Genomic DNA, 16,144 nt, shown 5'->3' with positions numbered 1-16,144 from the left:
AAACCTGACATTTTAGAACACTTGTTTGTTTGCAATTATAAATGTAATCAATCAACTGGGTAAGTAAGGTGATAACTGTTAGTTTGTTTGTTTTTTTACCTTATTCGTGTTTAAGATTGTTTAGACATTTACACTAGTAAACAAGACAAAAATATTAGGTATCATAAACTAAGGTCCCAAAATGAATAGTTTTGTCAGATATCTAATTAAAATGTCCTATCTAGTATTTTTTTAAAGCTTAATCTTTAATAAAACAGCTTTAGGTGTTAAAATGACATAAAACATTATCATAGATTCATAGAATTATTTTTAAGATTGTTCAGACATTTGCACTGGAGAATAAGACAAAAAAATGTTAGGTATCATAGACTAACAACGAACAATACAGACTTTTACTAATCTAGATCAGTATTAAATTCTGCGTATACCAAAACGTATATAACATTTTAAAAGTACATAATTGTCATAAATCACTTTCATAACCATGCTGTCCCAACGTTAACCATTTAGATCTCAACGTACCATCCATAACACCAGTTTAACAAATCAGAAATACAGTGATTATTATTTTCTTTTTTTTTTTTTAATCTACGGTCATCTAGATTAAACATAATATACCTTTTTACAATATTAATATAATTTTTTTTTTTTTTATCATTGCTGTTACCTACAAGTACTCTGGCAGATTCTGTATTTTTTAATGGTTACACTTTATTTCAGTGACCTTGTTACAGTGTAATTACACATTTAAGTACTTAGTAATAATAGTTCACTACATGTACTTACTATATGGATAGGGTTAGGATAAGGTTTGGTCAATTTTGGTGTATTTGCATGTAATTATGCATAGTTTATTGTTATTACTATAGTAAGAAAATGCTTAAAATAAAGTTTTGCTTTTTTAACATTATAAAACCATGAACAATAGTATTATATATATATATATATATATATATATATATATATATATATATAAATTAGCATGAACTTAGTTTAAAGGTTCTAAACAGAAAATGTGTTGTAGAATTTCTGTCAAATATCTAATTAAAATATCTTTTATGTGACCCTGGCCCACAAAACCAGTCATAATGATAATCAAAATAAATAAATAAGCTTTCCATTGATGTATGGTTTATTAGGACAGGACAATATTTGACCGAGATACAACTATTTGAAAATCTGGAATCTGCAAGGGTGCAAAAAAAATCTAAATATTGAGAAAATCATCTTTAAAGTTGTCAGAATTAAGTACTTAGCTATGCATATTACTAATCAAAAATTAAGTTTTGAGATATTTACAAAAGGAAATTTACAAAGTATCTTCATGCAACATGATATTTACTTAATATCCCTAATGATTTTGAGCATAAAAGAAAAATCAATCATTTTGACCCATACAGTGAATTGTTGGCCTTTGCTACAAATGTACCCGTCCTACTTAAGACTAGTTTTGTAGTCCAGGGTCCAAGTTTTTATTTTTTATTTTTTATCAAAGTTTAAGCTTTCTCATTTTTATTCGATGTAAAAAATGACAAAAAGAAAACATTATGATAGATTCATGACACCTTATGCATATGCACCTTATACTACATGCACATAATGAACGCGTTTTGATATCTGGAGGTTGCAGTATATGGCTTTTCAGATAAACAAATAGAAAATAGTCTGACTTAATGACTTAAATAAACAAACAACGTGAATTCAAAGAAAAGTCGAATGATTACTTGTTTGATTAATTGGCCTAGTGGGAAATCCAGGCTGTTTGGTGAAAGCGCAGTGACTGGACTGCAGCAAAAGACAGAAAAACATCTTCAACCGCTTTCACAGGGCTCATTACTTACTGTGTTTCCATGGCAACGTCATCGCTGGACACAGTGGCCACAGTCCAGCTCCGACAGTTTACACCTCCATCACAAAACAAGGGCTAAAAGATCACACACACACACACATACACACGCACACACCAGCCTCACAGGGTCATATAGGGCAGCACAGACATCTGCGATGAATAGAAGAAGATGATTCCAGAACATTCCACTGACATTTGCACGCCTGTCAGGCCACATTAAACATAAAGACCTGTCTGTGCCCTCTCCCTTACTGCAAACACCCACAACCCAAAAACACACGCTGATTCCTCAAGTACTCTAATAACTAAGGGAATGAAACTCTTTATATGGGCCATGTTCGCCACTTTTTCATTTATTGTTTTTCCCCTGAAGTCCACTTGTAATCTTGGCCAATTGAGTTTTTCGTGTCTGTTTTTACACCCTTATCTCTCACCTTACAATTAAACAAACTTTGCAACCGTACCTTTAAGATTATGTAAATGATATGTCGATCACTGCCTTGTCACGAAATAGTGAACCGGTGTTTGTGTAAATGTGGGCAGTTATATGCTAACTGTTGTGATGTCTTTATTGCATAAGAGTTTGTTTTTAGCACTCAGAATTTCTGTAGATCTTAAAAAAGGTCTTAAAGTATCTTGATTTGGTTTTCAATTCAGTTAATTTCAAATCTTCCATAAATGTATAATGTTTTGCATGATACTAGGGCTGTGCAATATGGACAAAATAATCATATTGCGATTTTTTGAACGAATATTGCGATTTTATTTGCGATTTTGGCAACTGTTTTTGCTTTTTCAAACAAGCTGCATACATACATACATACATTCTAAATGTATTCAGTGCACAAGAAGTGCATAACAAAACATTTCAGAAATGAAATAACATAGTATTAAGTTTAATAAGCAAAACTGTTGTAAAATTGTCTTTAAAACAGACAACATAAAATAAATGAGCCATGTAACTTTTTTCCCCGGTACTTTAGCCTACTTTGTGTAATAATGAAAACATTCATTCATTCAAATAAGTCCAAAACTCTCTATTTTAACATTTTGAGGGCTCTACAATCTTTTCTTATGTATTTTAATTTTTCCGATAATCAAAAAGCAAAAACATTTATTTTTAATCAAATGAAAAATAAACCCTTTTAATTTTTTGCAAACAAACAGAAGTTTACTGTTAAAATCAATACATGGAAGAAAAATTATATTCAGTTTAAAACGTTTAAATAATAATTGTAGTATTTTTTTTTTTACAATTAAGTGTTTAATCTTGTTGTAATATTTATGTTTATTTATTAATATTTTTATCATATATATTGTTTTATGTATGTTTTGTACATTATACTGTACAAAAGTAATACAAGACTAATATTGTTCTGTTACATGTTAAACCGTACTTTTATTTTGACAGGTTGCCGTGAAGTTTCTGTGTGTGCAGTATATGATATGATGCTAGTTTTCTCAAATGAAACGGTAAAAGTGACACTCGCAGCAGCTTTGGAGATTTATCTGTTCATGTGAGATGCAAATGCCAAAAATTAGCGGGAGCTTCACGAGTGCTTCAGTATGCGTGTAATAAAAAAAAATTAAAAAAAAAAAAACACGTCTCAGCCATTCATACATAACAGAGGCAAACGGAACATGCAGGATTCATATTAAAACGGTCTTTTTGCATTTCAGTTTTCACAGACACTAGTCCATATCGCAATTTGAATTAAGAGACAGACCAACTTTTGGTTTATTCATCCAAAAATCAACGAATTCCGTGGCATTTTGCGCTATATTAAATTCGTTTTTTATGAATGGAGTCCGCGATCCAGTCCGTGTTTTCGCGGAGGAGACATTGTAAACGTGCGACCATGTAGAGACAAAAATGACATGCCTTCGTGTAAATAAGATAAATAACATAAGGCAATTTAGTTTGTTTAATAAAAGAACAATGTATAGACCTGTTCTATAGGAAAGAACACTTAAATGTCTTCTATTGTGATCTGGCGATATATCGAAAATAAAATGAACTTGACATTCAAGGGGGGCGGGGGGTAGATAAAATCGCAGCCTTATACGGTTTAGAAATCGCATGTGCTTAAATCGCGATTTTTTTGCGATTGCGATTAATTGCACAGCCCTACATGATACACATCATTGCAAAGCAGCTTTACATAAAATGGCCACAATTCAAGGCCTTAAAATGTTAAAAAGTCTTAAATTCATAAAACCATAGCATTAAATGTTGCATATGTTACATACTAATATATGCTAATTGTTGTGATGCCATCATCACATAAGAGTTTAGTTTTAACAGTTGGTCTGTTTTTAGTACTTTAGCAAGAAATGTTGGATTCCACATAATACAGTTTTGTTAATGCGATTTCACAGTTTTTTTGTATTTTGATTCCTATTCAGTTTCTTCCATTTTTTTTAAATCTTAATTTCACTTTTAAGTGAAAAGATCTTACAAGATTCTTATCAAAGTAAGTCTTAAATTGATAAATTATGCCATTAAATGTTGCATGAATTGCAAAATATGAATGTCTTCCTTAGTGTTTTTTTTTTCCATTACAAATATCTAAAGATCTTTAAAGGAGAACTCCGGTGTGATTTTGACCTAAAGTGTATTGAATCATGATACCGAGTGTAAACGTACCTTGCATATCTCATCTCGTCTTGTCCACTGCTGTCCGAAATCTGGGGTCAGTTATCCGATGCTCACAACAGGTTGTCAATGAAAGTCAATCGGGCATCGAAGGAGCCATGTAAATAAATCACTGTTTTACGCCATTTACGAGGCACAAAGTAGCTCCACACTTCATCGGTAGACTTCCAAGGGCCCTGACATTTAAAACGAGACATTGAGAACTCAGAAAAAGCACCGGTAGTTTATTTACAAGTAGATTTATACAGACAGTAACTGCAAGAAGTTTAGCGGCCGCCGCCATCTTAAATGTAGTCAGATAAGTCGAGTGTCGAGCACGAAGGAAACTACAACCTGATACGTTGATAACCTGATGAATTCCATGGTGCTCGACACTCGACTTATCGTGACTACATTTAAGATGGCGGTGGCCGCTAAACTTCTTGCAGTTACTGTCTGTATAAATCTACTTGTAAATAAACTACCGGTGCTTTTTCTGAGTTCTCAGTGTCTCGTTTTAAATGTCAGGGTCCTTGGAAGTCTACCAATGAAGTCTGGAGCTACTTTGTGCCTCGTAAATGGCGTAAAACAGTGATTTATTTACATGGCTCCTTCGATGCCCGATTGACTTTCATTGACAACCTGTTGTGAGCATCGGATAACTGACCCCAGATTTCGGACAGCAGTGGACAAGACGAGATGAGATATGCAAGGTACGTTTACACTCGGTATCATGATTCAATACACTTTAGGTCAAAATCACACCGGAGTTCTCCTTTAAATCAAGATGCATTTAGTTTTTTTTTTTTTTTTTCTGATAAATTCAACAAGTAAGTTTATGCTGAAAACAAGAACAAATATGTCAATGTGGTATGTAAAGTTTTTTTTTTTTTTTCCCTCTTTATTAGCCCATTGGCAGATATTTGTCCGTTTTTTTAATTATAAACTCAGTTCATGTTGTCTTGATAAAGAACAAATACATGTATTACCTTCTATTTATTTCTAAAATTGTTTTTGGTTGGTCTTAAAAAGATCTTTAAAATGTCTTCAATTTAATATCCTACAAGCATTGTGTAATTGAAAAATGCTAATACATGAGAGATGATGTCCATGGAGAGCATTTGATTTTGCATGATGCCACGGCAAGGCAACTCACTGGGCTTTGTTCTTTAAGGGGTCATGGACTGCCTTTGTTTTTTATTTTGTACTGTTCTCTAAGGTCCACTTATGTTGTTTTCATTTTTACATAAAAAAAACATAATTTAGAAGTAATAGGCTATTTTCTGCCCTGCTTTTAACTCTCAGTTTGTGTGGCGGATTGTAGATTCAGAAGTAAATACCCACTGCTACGATTGGCTAACAGTGTACATTCATTCCTCATAGATATACGCTGCTGTTATTTAGGTTTAAAACACATAAATAACTCAGTACATATCAAACGATGTGTAAAAAAGAGACAAAGCAATAGTGACCACGCGATGAAAACAGTTACTCACGCTTTTGTTGCGACATCACTGTCAGATCCAATATAGGCGGCACAGCATCGTCTTTTAGTTTCAATCATTTTGAAAATCCTGTGTCAAATTGTGTTGTTCCAGTTACAGACGTAACCTCGGTTCCCTGAGATAAGGAAACAAGTGTTGCGTCGCTGACGCTACGTGTAATTGTAAACGAATCCGCAGTAAAATGAAGTAAATAAAGGACCGAGTTCTTACTGACGCGGTCTGGAACTTCATTAAAAATAAAGTTCATCCACTTTTTCCTTTCCGTTTTTGCCAGACTGCCTTCAATACAACCTGTTTTTAGACTAACTACAAAGTTTTGAGTTCTGAAACATACAGGATGTTTTTATAGAACAATCTAACCTCTTACAGTATTTCACAAAAGTGAGTACACCCCTCACATTTCAGCAATCATTTTAGTATATCTTTTCAAGGGACAATACTATCAAAATGAAACTTGGATATATTTTAGAGTAGTCAATGTGCAGCTTGTATAGCAGTATAGATTTACTGTCCTCTGAAAGTAACTCAACATACTGTACAGCAATTATTGTCAAAATAGCTGGCAACAAAAGTGAGTACACCCTAAGTGAACTTGTCCAAAGTGTCAATATATTGCACCATTGTTATCTAGCACTGCCTTAATCCTGCTAGGCATGGAATTGACCAGAGCTCCACAGTTTGTTGCTGGGATCCTCTTCCACTCCTCTATAATGACATCATGAGCTGCTGGATGTTAGACACATGGTGCTTCTCCACCTTCTGCTTGAGGATGCCCTACAGGTGCTTAATAGGGTTCAGGTCTGGAGACATACTTGGCCACTCCATCACCTTCACCTTCAGCTTTCTCGGCAAAGCAGGTGTTATCTTGGTGGTGTGTTTGGGATCGTTATCATGTTGGAAAACTGCCGTTCGGCCTAGTTTCTGGAGGGAAGGCATCATGTTCTGCTTCAGAATATACAGTACATAATGGAATCCATGTTTCCCTCAATGAACTGCAGCTCCCCAGTACCAACACTCATGCAGCCACAGACCATGATGCTACCATTATGCTTGACTGTAGGCAAGACACAATTTTCTTGGTACTCCTCACCAGGGCATCGCCACACATGCTGGACACCATCTGAGCCAAACAAGTTTATCTTATAGTCTCATCAAACCACAGGACATGGTTCCAGTAATTCATGCTCTTGGACAGGTTGTCTTCAGCAAACTGTTTGCGGGCTTTCTTGTGAGCCAGCTTCAGATGAGGCTTCCTTCTGGGACAATGCCTATGCAAACCGACTTGTTGCAGTGTGCAGCGTATGGTCTGAGCACTGACAAGCTGACCTTCTACTTCTGCAACCTTTAAAGCAATGCTGGCAGCACTCATGCATCTGTTTTTTGAAGCCAGGTTCTGCTCCTGACGCACAGAACGAGTGCTCAACTTCATTGATCGACCATTGTAAGGCCTGTTCCGAATGGAACCCATCTTGGAAAACCTCTGTATGACCCTGACCACTGTAGTGTAACTCGGTTTCAGGGTGTTACTGAACCTCTAATAGACTTAGCCATCTTTGTGAAAACCAACAATCCTAATTCTCAAATCCTCAGAGAGTTCTTTGTCATGAGATGCCATGTTGAACATCCAGTGGTCAGTATGAGAGAATAGTACATAAAGCACCTAGTTTTAACTGCTCTAATACAAGATACACAACTTTGCATGGTTAAACGACATACTTCTGTTATCACTAGGGTGTACTCACTTTTGTTGCCAGCTATTTTGACAATAATGGCTGTATTTTGATTTATTTTCAGAGGACAGTAAATCTATACAGCTATACAAGCTGCACAATGACTACTTTAAAATATATCCAAGTTTCATTTCAATAGTATTGTCCCTTGAGAAGATACTAAAATGGTTGCTGAAATGCCACTTTTGTGACATACTGTATATGTCAAAAGATCAAGGGAATGTTGGTTTCTCAGTTTATGACCCCTTTAATGTAACTCTGAAATAACATGACAGCCTGTTTCCAGTTAGGTTGTATGTTAATGATAGGGCTCACTAGCTCCGTTTGGCACATCTCCATTAATCTTTGTGCTTCTGTGGCACAGTCACCTTGACACCAGGCATCTCTCATCAGCAGTGATTCACTGGAGCTGAGCAGCTCCATAAGCAGACAGGAGCCCCAGAGGTCTCATAAAGACCTCACATCAGGCTCCCTGAGACAGGAGCTAAATGATGCTAACGCTAATGGCAGCGATTTAATCAGCCGTATAGGTGTTCAGTACAACACACACACAAACACATCACTGCGGCTATAGCTGAAAGATTGGCTCTGCAGAATGATGCTGTTTGTCATTTATAATGCTTTGATACTAATCTTAATCATTTAGTACTAACGTTCACAATTAAAAAGGTATTGATTCTGTAGAATTCAAGAATTTGATTTACTGTGAAATGTTTTGTTCTCTGCCCAACACGTTGGTTCTTTATCTACTCATACAGGCTGCATATTAATGACTTAAAGTGAACTAAAGGGTAATAACTAGCTTCCACATATAAACAATTTTTTGCACTTTTTTTCAAAAAACAAATCTGAAATTAGTATTAATGTCTAATCTTTTTGTAAATGCTGAAATGTAACAATTTATCACAGTTTACAGTTTATCACAAGCATGTTTAATTGTTAATATGCACTGCTGTTTAAAAGTTTGGGGTCTGTTAGATTGTTTTAAAAGAAATTAATGCTTTTATTTAGCAAGAATGCATTAAACCAATCAAAAGTGATAGTAAAGACTTTCACATTGTTACAAAAACATTCAGTTTAAAATAAATGCTGATTTTTGAACTCATCAAAGAAACCTGAAAAAAAAATTTAGCAGTTTCAACAGAAAATAATATATAGCGCAAGAGTTTTCAACACTGATGATAATAATAAATGTTTCTTGAGCAACAAATCAACATATTAAAATGATTTCTGAAGGATCATGTGACACTGAAATCTGGAGTAATGATGCTGAAAAAATCGAGCAAAAACAAAAGTAATATTTCACAATATTGCTGTTTTACTGTATTTTTGATCAAATGCTTTTCTTGCTTAAATTGTTGGCTTGTTTCCAGCCAAAATATCTAAAAATTCTTAAATCAAGAAGGATTTTCTAGACAAGTGAAAATTATTGTCTTGTTTTCAGAAAGAAAAGTCAAAATTAAGTGACTTCTAAAATAATCTACTAATGGGGTTAGCAAAAATAGTCTTATTTCAAGTAGAAAACTAGATTATCTTGCGTACCCCATTGGCAGATTATTTTGCTTGTTTCAGACAAAAATTCTCAATTTTTTTTTATTTATTTATTTTCTGAAAACAAAACATTTTTTTTTTTTTACTTGTCTAGAAAATCCTTCTTGATTAAAGAATTTTTAGATATTTTGGCTGGAAACAAGACAAAAAAGCATTTTTTGCAGTGTAAGTCCTAACTTCTTTAAAAACATTAAATAAATCATACTAAACTTTTGAACAGTAATGTATGAGAAACAAAGAAATTATGAGAATGATTGGAATTTAACCAGGCAAGTCACTTAAGAACAAAATTCAGTCTGCCAATACATACTATAATTTAATGTACTTAATGTGTTTAATAACACAGATATTTCAAAATAGTTTTTTGTTGTTTTATTATTATTCATATTTATTAATTGTTCATTTATTTCAACTAATGACCTTCTTTAGCCACCCATTATGTTCTCTTATGTGACTCACCACTTTAACTATACGTTGAAGATTAATATCATACCAGTACTCACTTTTTTGATTTTATTTCATCTGCAGTATGCATAATTGTTTTGTTGATGATGTTATTTAATGACAAACCATATTTTGCAAAAAAATGTATTTGATTTTCTAATTGCTAATGTAGTAAATGCCTTACTTATTACAATCTACGGTGTGTAGCAACTACATCTCTGCATATCCACGCTTATAGAAGTCTAATTCATGACTAGTTTATGGGTGAAAACAACAGCCCTGTGGTTTGTCTGAACAGTGAGTTTTCTTCTAGCTACCCCTCAAAGGTTTGTTTAAGACCATCAGCTTTTGAACTGTGGAATAATGTGACACTATGAAAAATTCAAAAAGGAGTCTGTAGACCTGTGGCCTTTTATCTGTAGACATGTCCTTTCTCACACTGACACACACACATCAGACATCAGGTGTCCTGACAGGCAGTTACCTTCATGACAGTTCTCTCCACCTGTTACCTGGTTGGAGATGTTCACATTGTGCATTGTGTACCAGCAAAAATTGGCTCTTTAAATTATGCTTCCTGACACAAGGCACTGAAGAATATCTCTGTCTCTGTCTGTGTGTGTGTGTGTGTGTGTGTGTGTGTGTGTGTGTGTGTGTGTGTGTGTGTGTGTGTGTGTGTGTGTGTGTGTGTGTGTGTGTGTGTGTGTGTCTGTGTGTGTGTGTGTCTGTGTCTGTGTCTGTCTCTGTCTCTGTCTGTGTGTGCGTGTGTAATCATGGACATCTGATCATTATTTACATGGACATCTTTATTTACATGTCACCATGATGTGTGTTTGCAAATGATTAACACACACAGATCATGTTCTCAATATTTCAGTGCTTGAGTGCTGGAAAAATGAGCAGTTTCTACAGAATATATCAAAACAACTGGAATGAACTGTCTTTTTTCTCGTTCACACACACACACACACAAACAGCAGGAGAAATGTTTGCCGTCACTCGGAGTTAATGAAGTGCATAGTTGTGTGTGGATCTCATGTGGTTGCTCTTAGAGCTTTGCTGAGCATGGAAGTGATTTTTGCTCTCCAGCAAATCTGGGAATGATTTTTTGCAGCGCAGCATTGCTTTTCTGGAGGTGTGGAGGTGTTGTGTTTTTGTATATAGACCCACCTGTGCTCTCAGAGGAGGCTTGTTTTTTTTGTGCATCTGTGCACTGTATCACAGACAGTGTAAAATGCTGATAATGTTGATAAAGTGATTCTGTAATATATCTATTAGGGATGCATGACATGTCAGTGACCAGACCAGTATTAAATAAATAAATAAGGCAGTCAGTATTCTCCCTGCAGGTTTCCAAAAAATATCGAAACTTGCATATTTGCCAGGATTATGAAGTGCGTATTTATATTATTTTACATAAATACATACATTTGTAACACATGACATTTATGGAGAGAATGATTAGACATGGTATTGTTGTTCATTTAGCACTCTTTTTTTTAGACTTTCAATCGATTTCCATTAATGCTGCTTAATTCTTTTAACATTTTGTCACTTCAGTAAAAATTTGCTGTTCACTTTGGGTGCTGCTTTCTTTGTCCAGGAATAACAGGAGACATGCATTAAGAATGTGTCATTATTTCTATTTCTTATTACTTCAAAATAATTACAATTTATTTGACACATTAATCTCAGGTCTACTGTCTTATATCAGCTCTGCATTATCCAGCAGTTTTATTACTTTTTTATTTTATTTTTTGTTGTGCAACTGTAGTTTTTTTTTTTAAGTAAAGCTGTTGTTTTGGGCCTCATTTTTAGTAATTGTGATTCCCTATTGTTTATTTATGCACATCAAAATATATACCAGTCAAAAGTTTTTGGACAGTAAGATTTTTAATGTTTTTTAAAATAAGTCTCTTCTGCTCACCAAGAATGCATTTATTTGATCTGAAGTACAGCAAAAACAGTAAAATTTTGAAATATTTTTACTATTTTGAATATGTTTTAAAATGTAATTTATTCCTGTGATCAAAGCTAAATTTTCAATATCATTACTCCAGTCTTCAGTGTCACATGATCCTTCACTGCAAAAAATGCTTTTCTTAGAGTTTTTGTCTTGTTTCCAGCCAAAATGTCTAAAAATTCTTAAATCAAGAAGGATTTTCTAGACGAGTCAAAATTATTGTCTTGTTTTCAGAAAAAAACAAGCCAAAATTAAGTGATTTTTTTTTTTTTTTTTTTTTTTTTTTTTTTTTTTGCTTAGAACAAACTAAATAATCTGCCAATGGGGTAAGAAAAATTTAGGTTATTGTTTTTTTTTTTTTTCTGAAAACATTTTAATGTTCAAGAAACATTTTATTATGATTATTTATCACAGAATATTAGAATGATTTCTGAAGGATCGTGTGACTGGAGTAATGATGCTAAAAATTCAGCTTTGAAATCACAGGAATAAATTGCATTTTAAAATATATTTAAATAGAAAGCAGTTATTTTAGTAGTAAAAATATTCCAAAAAAGAGACAAAAAAATTGTGCTTTCCAAAAACTTTTGATATGTACGTATATAATGTCTTGTTTTACAGTAAAAATATCTATTCATCTTTCAAAATCGAACTTCACCTGATTCGAAAAATTTAAGCTTTTTTGAATATTTAGACATTTTATTTTATAGTATTATTTGGACTTTAAGACTTTTTTTAAGACTTTAAGGCCTGTTTTTGTTTGTTTGTTTGTTTGTTTGTTTGTTTGTTTGTTTGTTTGTTTGTTTAAAAAGAGAAATATCTGCAAGTGCCACAAGACTAAATACACTTACATTCAAGATATATTCATATCGTATTATCTCATTTAACTTTAACAAATTATGCTGGTAGCTTGTTTTAGGGATCTTTACATACTCTAGCTATGAATTATTAAAGATACTCATCAAAAAGAATAATTCCTTTTAAATAAGTGGATTCTCTGTATTGAACATTGCTGATACCTTATTTGTGTGTGTTTTTCTTCCACTTTTCACTCTCTCTTTGCTCTCAGTTACTATAATTTGGATGACATCAACCATGAAACCATTAACAAATACCTTTCTAACCTGGTGGAGAGGAGTCTGAGGGATCTGGAATGTTCCTACTGCATGGAAATACAGGAGGTAGAGTCATTCTAGCATTGACATTTATATGCGCCGCCTGGTTTTGGATGTTCTTTTGGAATCTGTAGCTATAGTAGTTGTTCCACACTGCAAAAAATGCTTTTCCTACTTAGATTTTTTTTGTCTTGTTTCCAGGCAAAATGGCTAAAAATTCTTAAATCAAGAAGGATTTTCTAAAGGAGTAAAAATTAATTTCTTGTTCTCAAGTCAAAATTAAATGAGTTTTTGCTTAGAACAAGCAAAATAATCTGCCAATGCGGGAAGCAAAAAAATCTTATTTCAAACAGAAAACTAGATTATTTTTCTTACCCCATTGGCAGATTATTTTGCTTGTTTCAAGCGTAAACCCACTTAATTTTGACTTTTTTTTTCCTGAAAACAAGACAATAATTTTTACTCATTTAGAAAATCCTTTTTTGATATTTTGACTGGAAACAAGACCAAAAAATCTAAGTAAGAAAAGCATTTGTTGCAGTTCAGAAGTTGTGTAATTAAACTCTCTAGGAATTTCATCTTTGACCTCCCCACTGTACGGCTGTATTTTGACCTGCGGCGTGTTAATCAGTGACTGTCTTGTTTTGTTCAGGACGAGCACACCATCGAGCCGCTGACGTACGGCCGCATCGCATCCTACTATTACCTGAAACACCAGACCATCCGCACGTTCAAAGAGCGTCTGAAACCAGAGCTGCCCATCCAAGAGCTTCTGGCCATCCTGTCGGTGAGCAAACATTCATTTTGAAAGGATCCTCTCTTTCCTCTCATCTTCTGGTCATTGATGCGTTCAGGGACAGTGCACTTTAAACACCAATGCATCACCACCTTCACTGGCCAACATCCTGACACAGTTAATGATTATTCCATGAGTCCAGTTTGGCTGGATACAGCTGAGCACTCACACACACACATACACACACACACACACACACACACACACACACACACACACACACACACACACACACACACACACACACACACATAATTGCACCCCTAAGGGTTGGTGTGAAAATTAGCAGCTCTTTACGTTCGCCTCATTAGAGTGCCGCCCCTCTTGGCCCCGCTCTCACTGATCGCGGCCATAATTGAGACATAAAGGCTTTTCACACTTCACTGACGTCCTCACGACATGACATCTGTCTCATACTAGAGGAGCTGCACAACTGATGGAAACTCTCAAAGAATATTGTTAAAACATGTACTTAAACAGTCCTGGTTGAGCATTTGAGATATATCTCATATCCCAAATACATAAAAGTAATAGGAATGTGTTTTAAATATGACCCTGCACCACAAAACCAGTCTTAAGTAGCACGGGTGCAATCTTAAAAATAAAGGTGCTTCAAAAGGTTCTTCACAGCGATGCTATAGAAGAACCATTTTTGCTTCCACAAAGAAGCATTCTGTCAAAGGTTCTTTAAAGGACCATCTATTTCTTACCTTAATATGAAGAACCTTCTTTTGTGAAACAGAAAGATTTTTCAGATGTTAAAGGTACTTTATAGAACCATTTAGACAAAAAAAGGTTCTTCTATGGCATCGTGAAGCACCTTTATTTTTAAGAGTGTATATTTGTAGCAATAGCCAGAAATACATTGCATTGGGTCAAAAATATTGATTTTTCTTTTATGCTAAAAATCGTTAGGATATTAAGTAAAGATCATGTTCCATGAAGACATTTTGTAAATTTCCTACCTTAAATATATCAAAACTTAAGTTTTGATTAATAATATGCCTGGCTAAGAAATTCATTTGGACAACTTTAAAGGCAATTTTCTCACTGTTTTTTTTTTTTTTTTTTGCACCCTCAGATTCCAGATTTTCAAATAGTTGTATCTGAGCCAAATATTGTCCTATGAAAGAAACTGTACATTAAAAAAAAGCTCATTCGGCTTTCAGATTATGTATAAATCTAAATTTTAAACAAATTGACCCTTATGACTGGTTTTGTGGTCCAGGGTCACTTATAAATTCCTCGAATATGGTATAAATAGACATCTCATTAAGTTTAAGCAGTAATGGTACAAATGTAATTTAATTACCAAATTAGGCAAAATCTGAAATCCTGTTAGCCATTCTGTCATTTTTGTTTGATTTTGTTTCGTTTTTGCTTTTAAAAAGAAATAATAATAATAATAATGTTCATGTTTATTTAATGGCCATTGATAGAAAAGAATACATACCATGTAATATTTTTGTCAAGTCAACAAATATTGACAACAGGGTTGAAATCAACTTTCATCAAATTTATATTTTGACCTTCTGATGTGAACAAGCAGCATTTTTGTCCGTTTAGGCTTCATTATTTATTTTCAAGCCATTTGGAAAAATATTTAACCTGTTGCATCAAGTCACTTTGACCCAGAAAAACTATTCTAATTTAAAAATATAATGTAAGACTAATGTAAAAAGGTTTCTGCTCAAATCTGTTGTTGATGTTTGGATATTATTTAACATGATTAAATCTTTCAGTTATTTATAAAAAATTATCAAATTAATGCCGGGCAAAAGAATGATCACGATTAATCACATCCAACATGCATGTTTTCGTATTGTCACGCAATATATGCGTGTGTGCACTGTGTATATATATTATGTATATATAAATGCACACACATACTTTGAAAATATTTACATGCATATATTTTTATTCATATAATTAATATTGTAAAAATATATTTTGTTTAAAAAATAAAAAATTTTGTCTTGTTTTCAGGAAAAAGGTAAGTCAAAATTAGGTGAATTTTTGCTTAAAACAAGCGAAATAATCTGCCATTGGGGTAAGCAAAATAATCTTATTTCAATCAGAAAGTTATATTATTTTGCTTACTCCATTGGCACATCATTTTGCTTGTTTTAAACAAAAACTCACTTAATTTTGACTTCTTTTTTCTGAAAACAAAACAATAATTTTAATTTTTAAGAAATACTTCTTGATTTAAGAATTTTGAGATATTTTAACTGGAAACAAGACAAAAAAGCTAAGTAAGAAAAGCATTATATATTTCAAATATAAACATAACATATATTTCTTTCTTATATATATACATAATAAATATACACAATACACACAAAACTTTTTTTATTTTGATCCAAATTATAGTTTGGATTAATCACAAATAGTCTTTTGCCCAGCATTATATGAAATACTTTTTTTTTTTTTTTTTTTATACAAGAATTTGAATAATAGATCAATCAGTATATTAGAAAAAGGGCATTAGAAAAAAATACTAATAAAATGACCATCATTTGAAAGTTAAAATTTCTAAACACAAAATTCAAGTTT

General features: G+C 33.3%; 1 protein-coding gene across 1 annotated transcript in view; it reads left to right on the top strand.

Moving 5' to 3' along the window:
* ascc3 (activating signal cointegrator 1 complex subunit 3) overlaps positions 1 to 16,144 on the top strand; it is a 299,957-nt gene that overhangs the window by 260,317 nt on the left and 23,496 nt on the right. The window contains exons 32-33 of the mRNA XM_073847875.1: positions 12,747 to 12,858; positions 13,445 to 13,579. Coding sequence (XP_073703976.1) covers positions 12,747 to 12,858; positions 13,445 to 13,579 — 247 coding nt within the window. The remainder of the gene's footprint in view (positions 1 to 12,746; positions 12,859 to 13,444; positions 13,580 to 16,144) is intronic.

Source organism: Garra rufa, chromosome 9, assembly GCF_049309525.1.
Source record: "Garra rufa chromosome 9, GarRuf1.0, whole genome shotgun sequence".
Lineage (NCBI taxonomy): Eukaryota > Metazoa > Chordata > Actinopteri > Cypriniformes > Cyprinidae > Garra > Garra rufa.
This window is presented reverse-complemented; position numbering and strand designations above follow the sequence as displayed.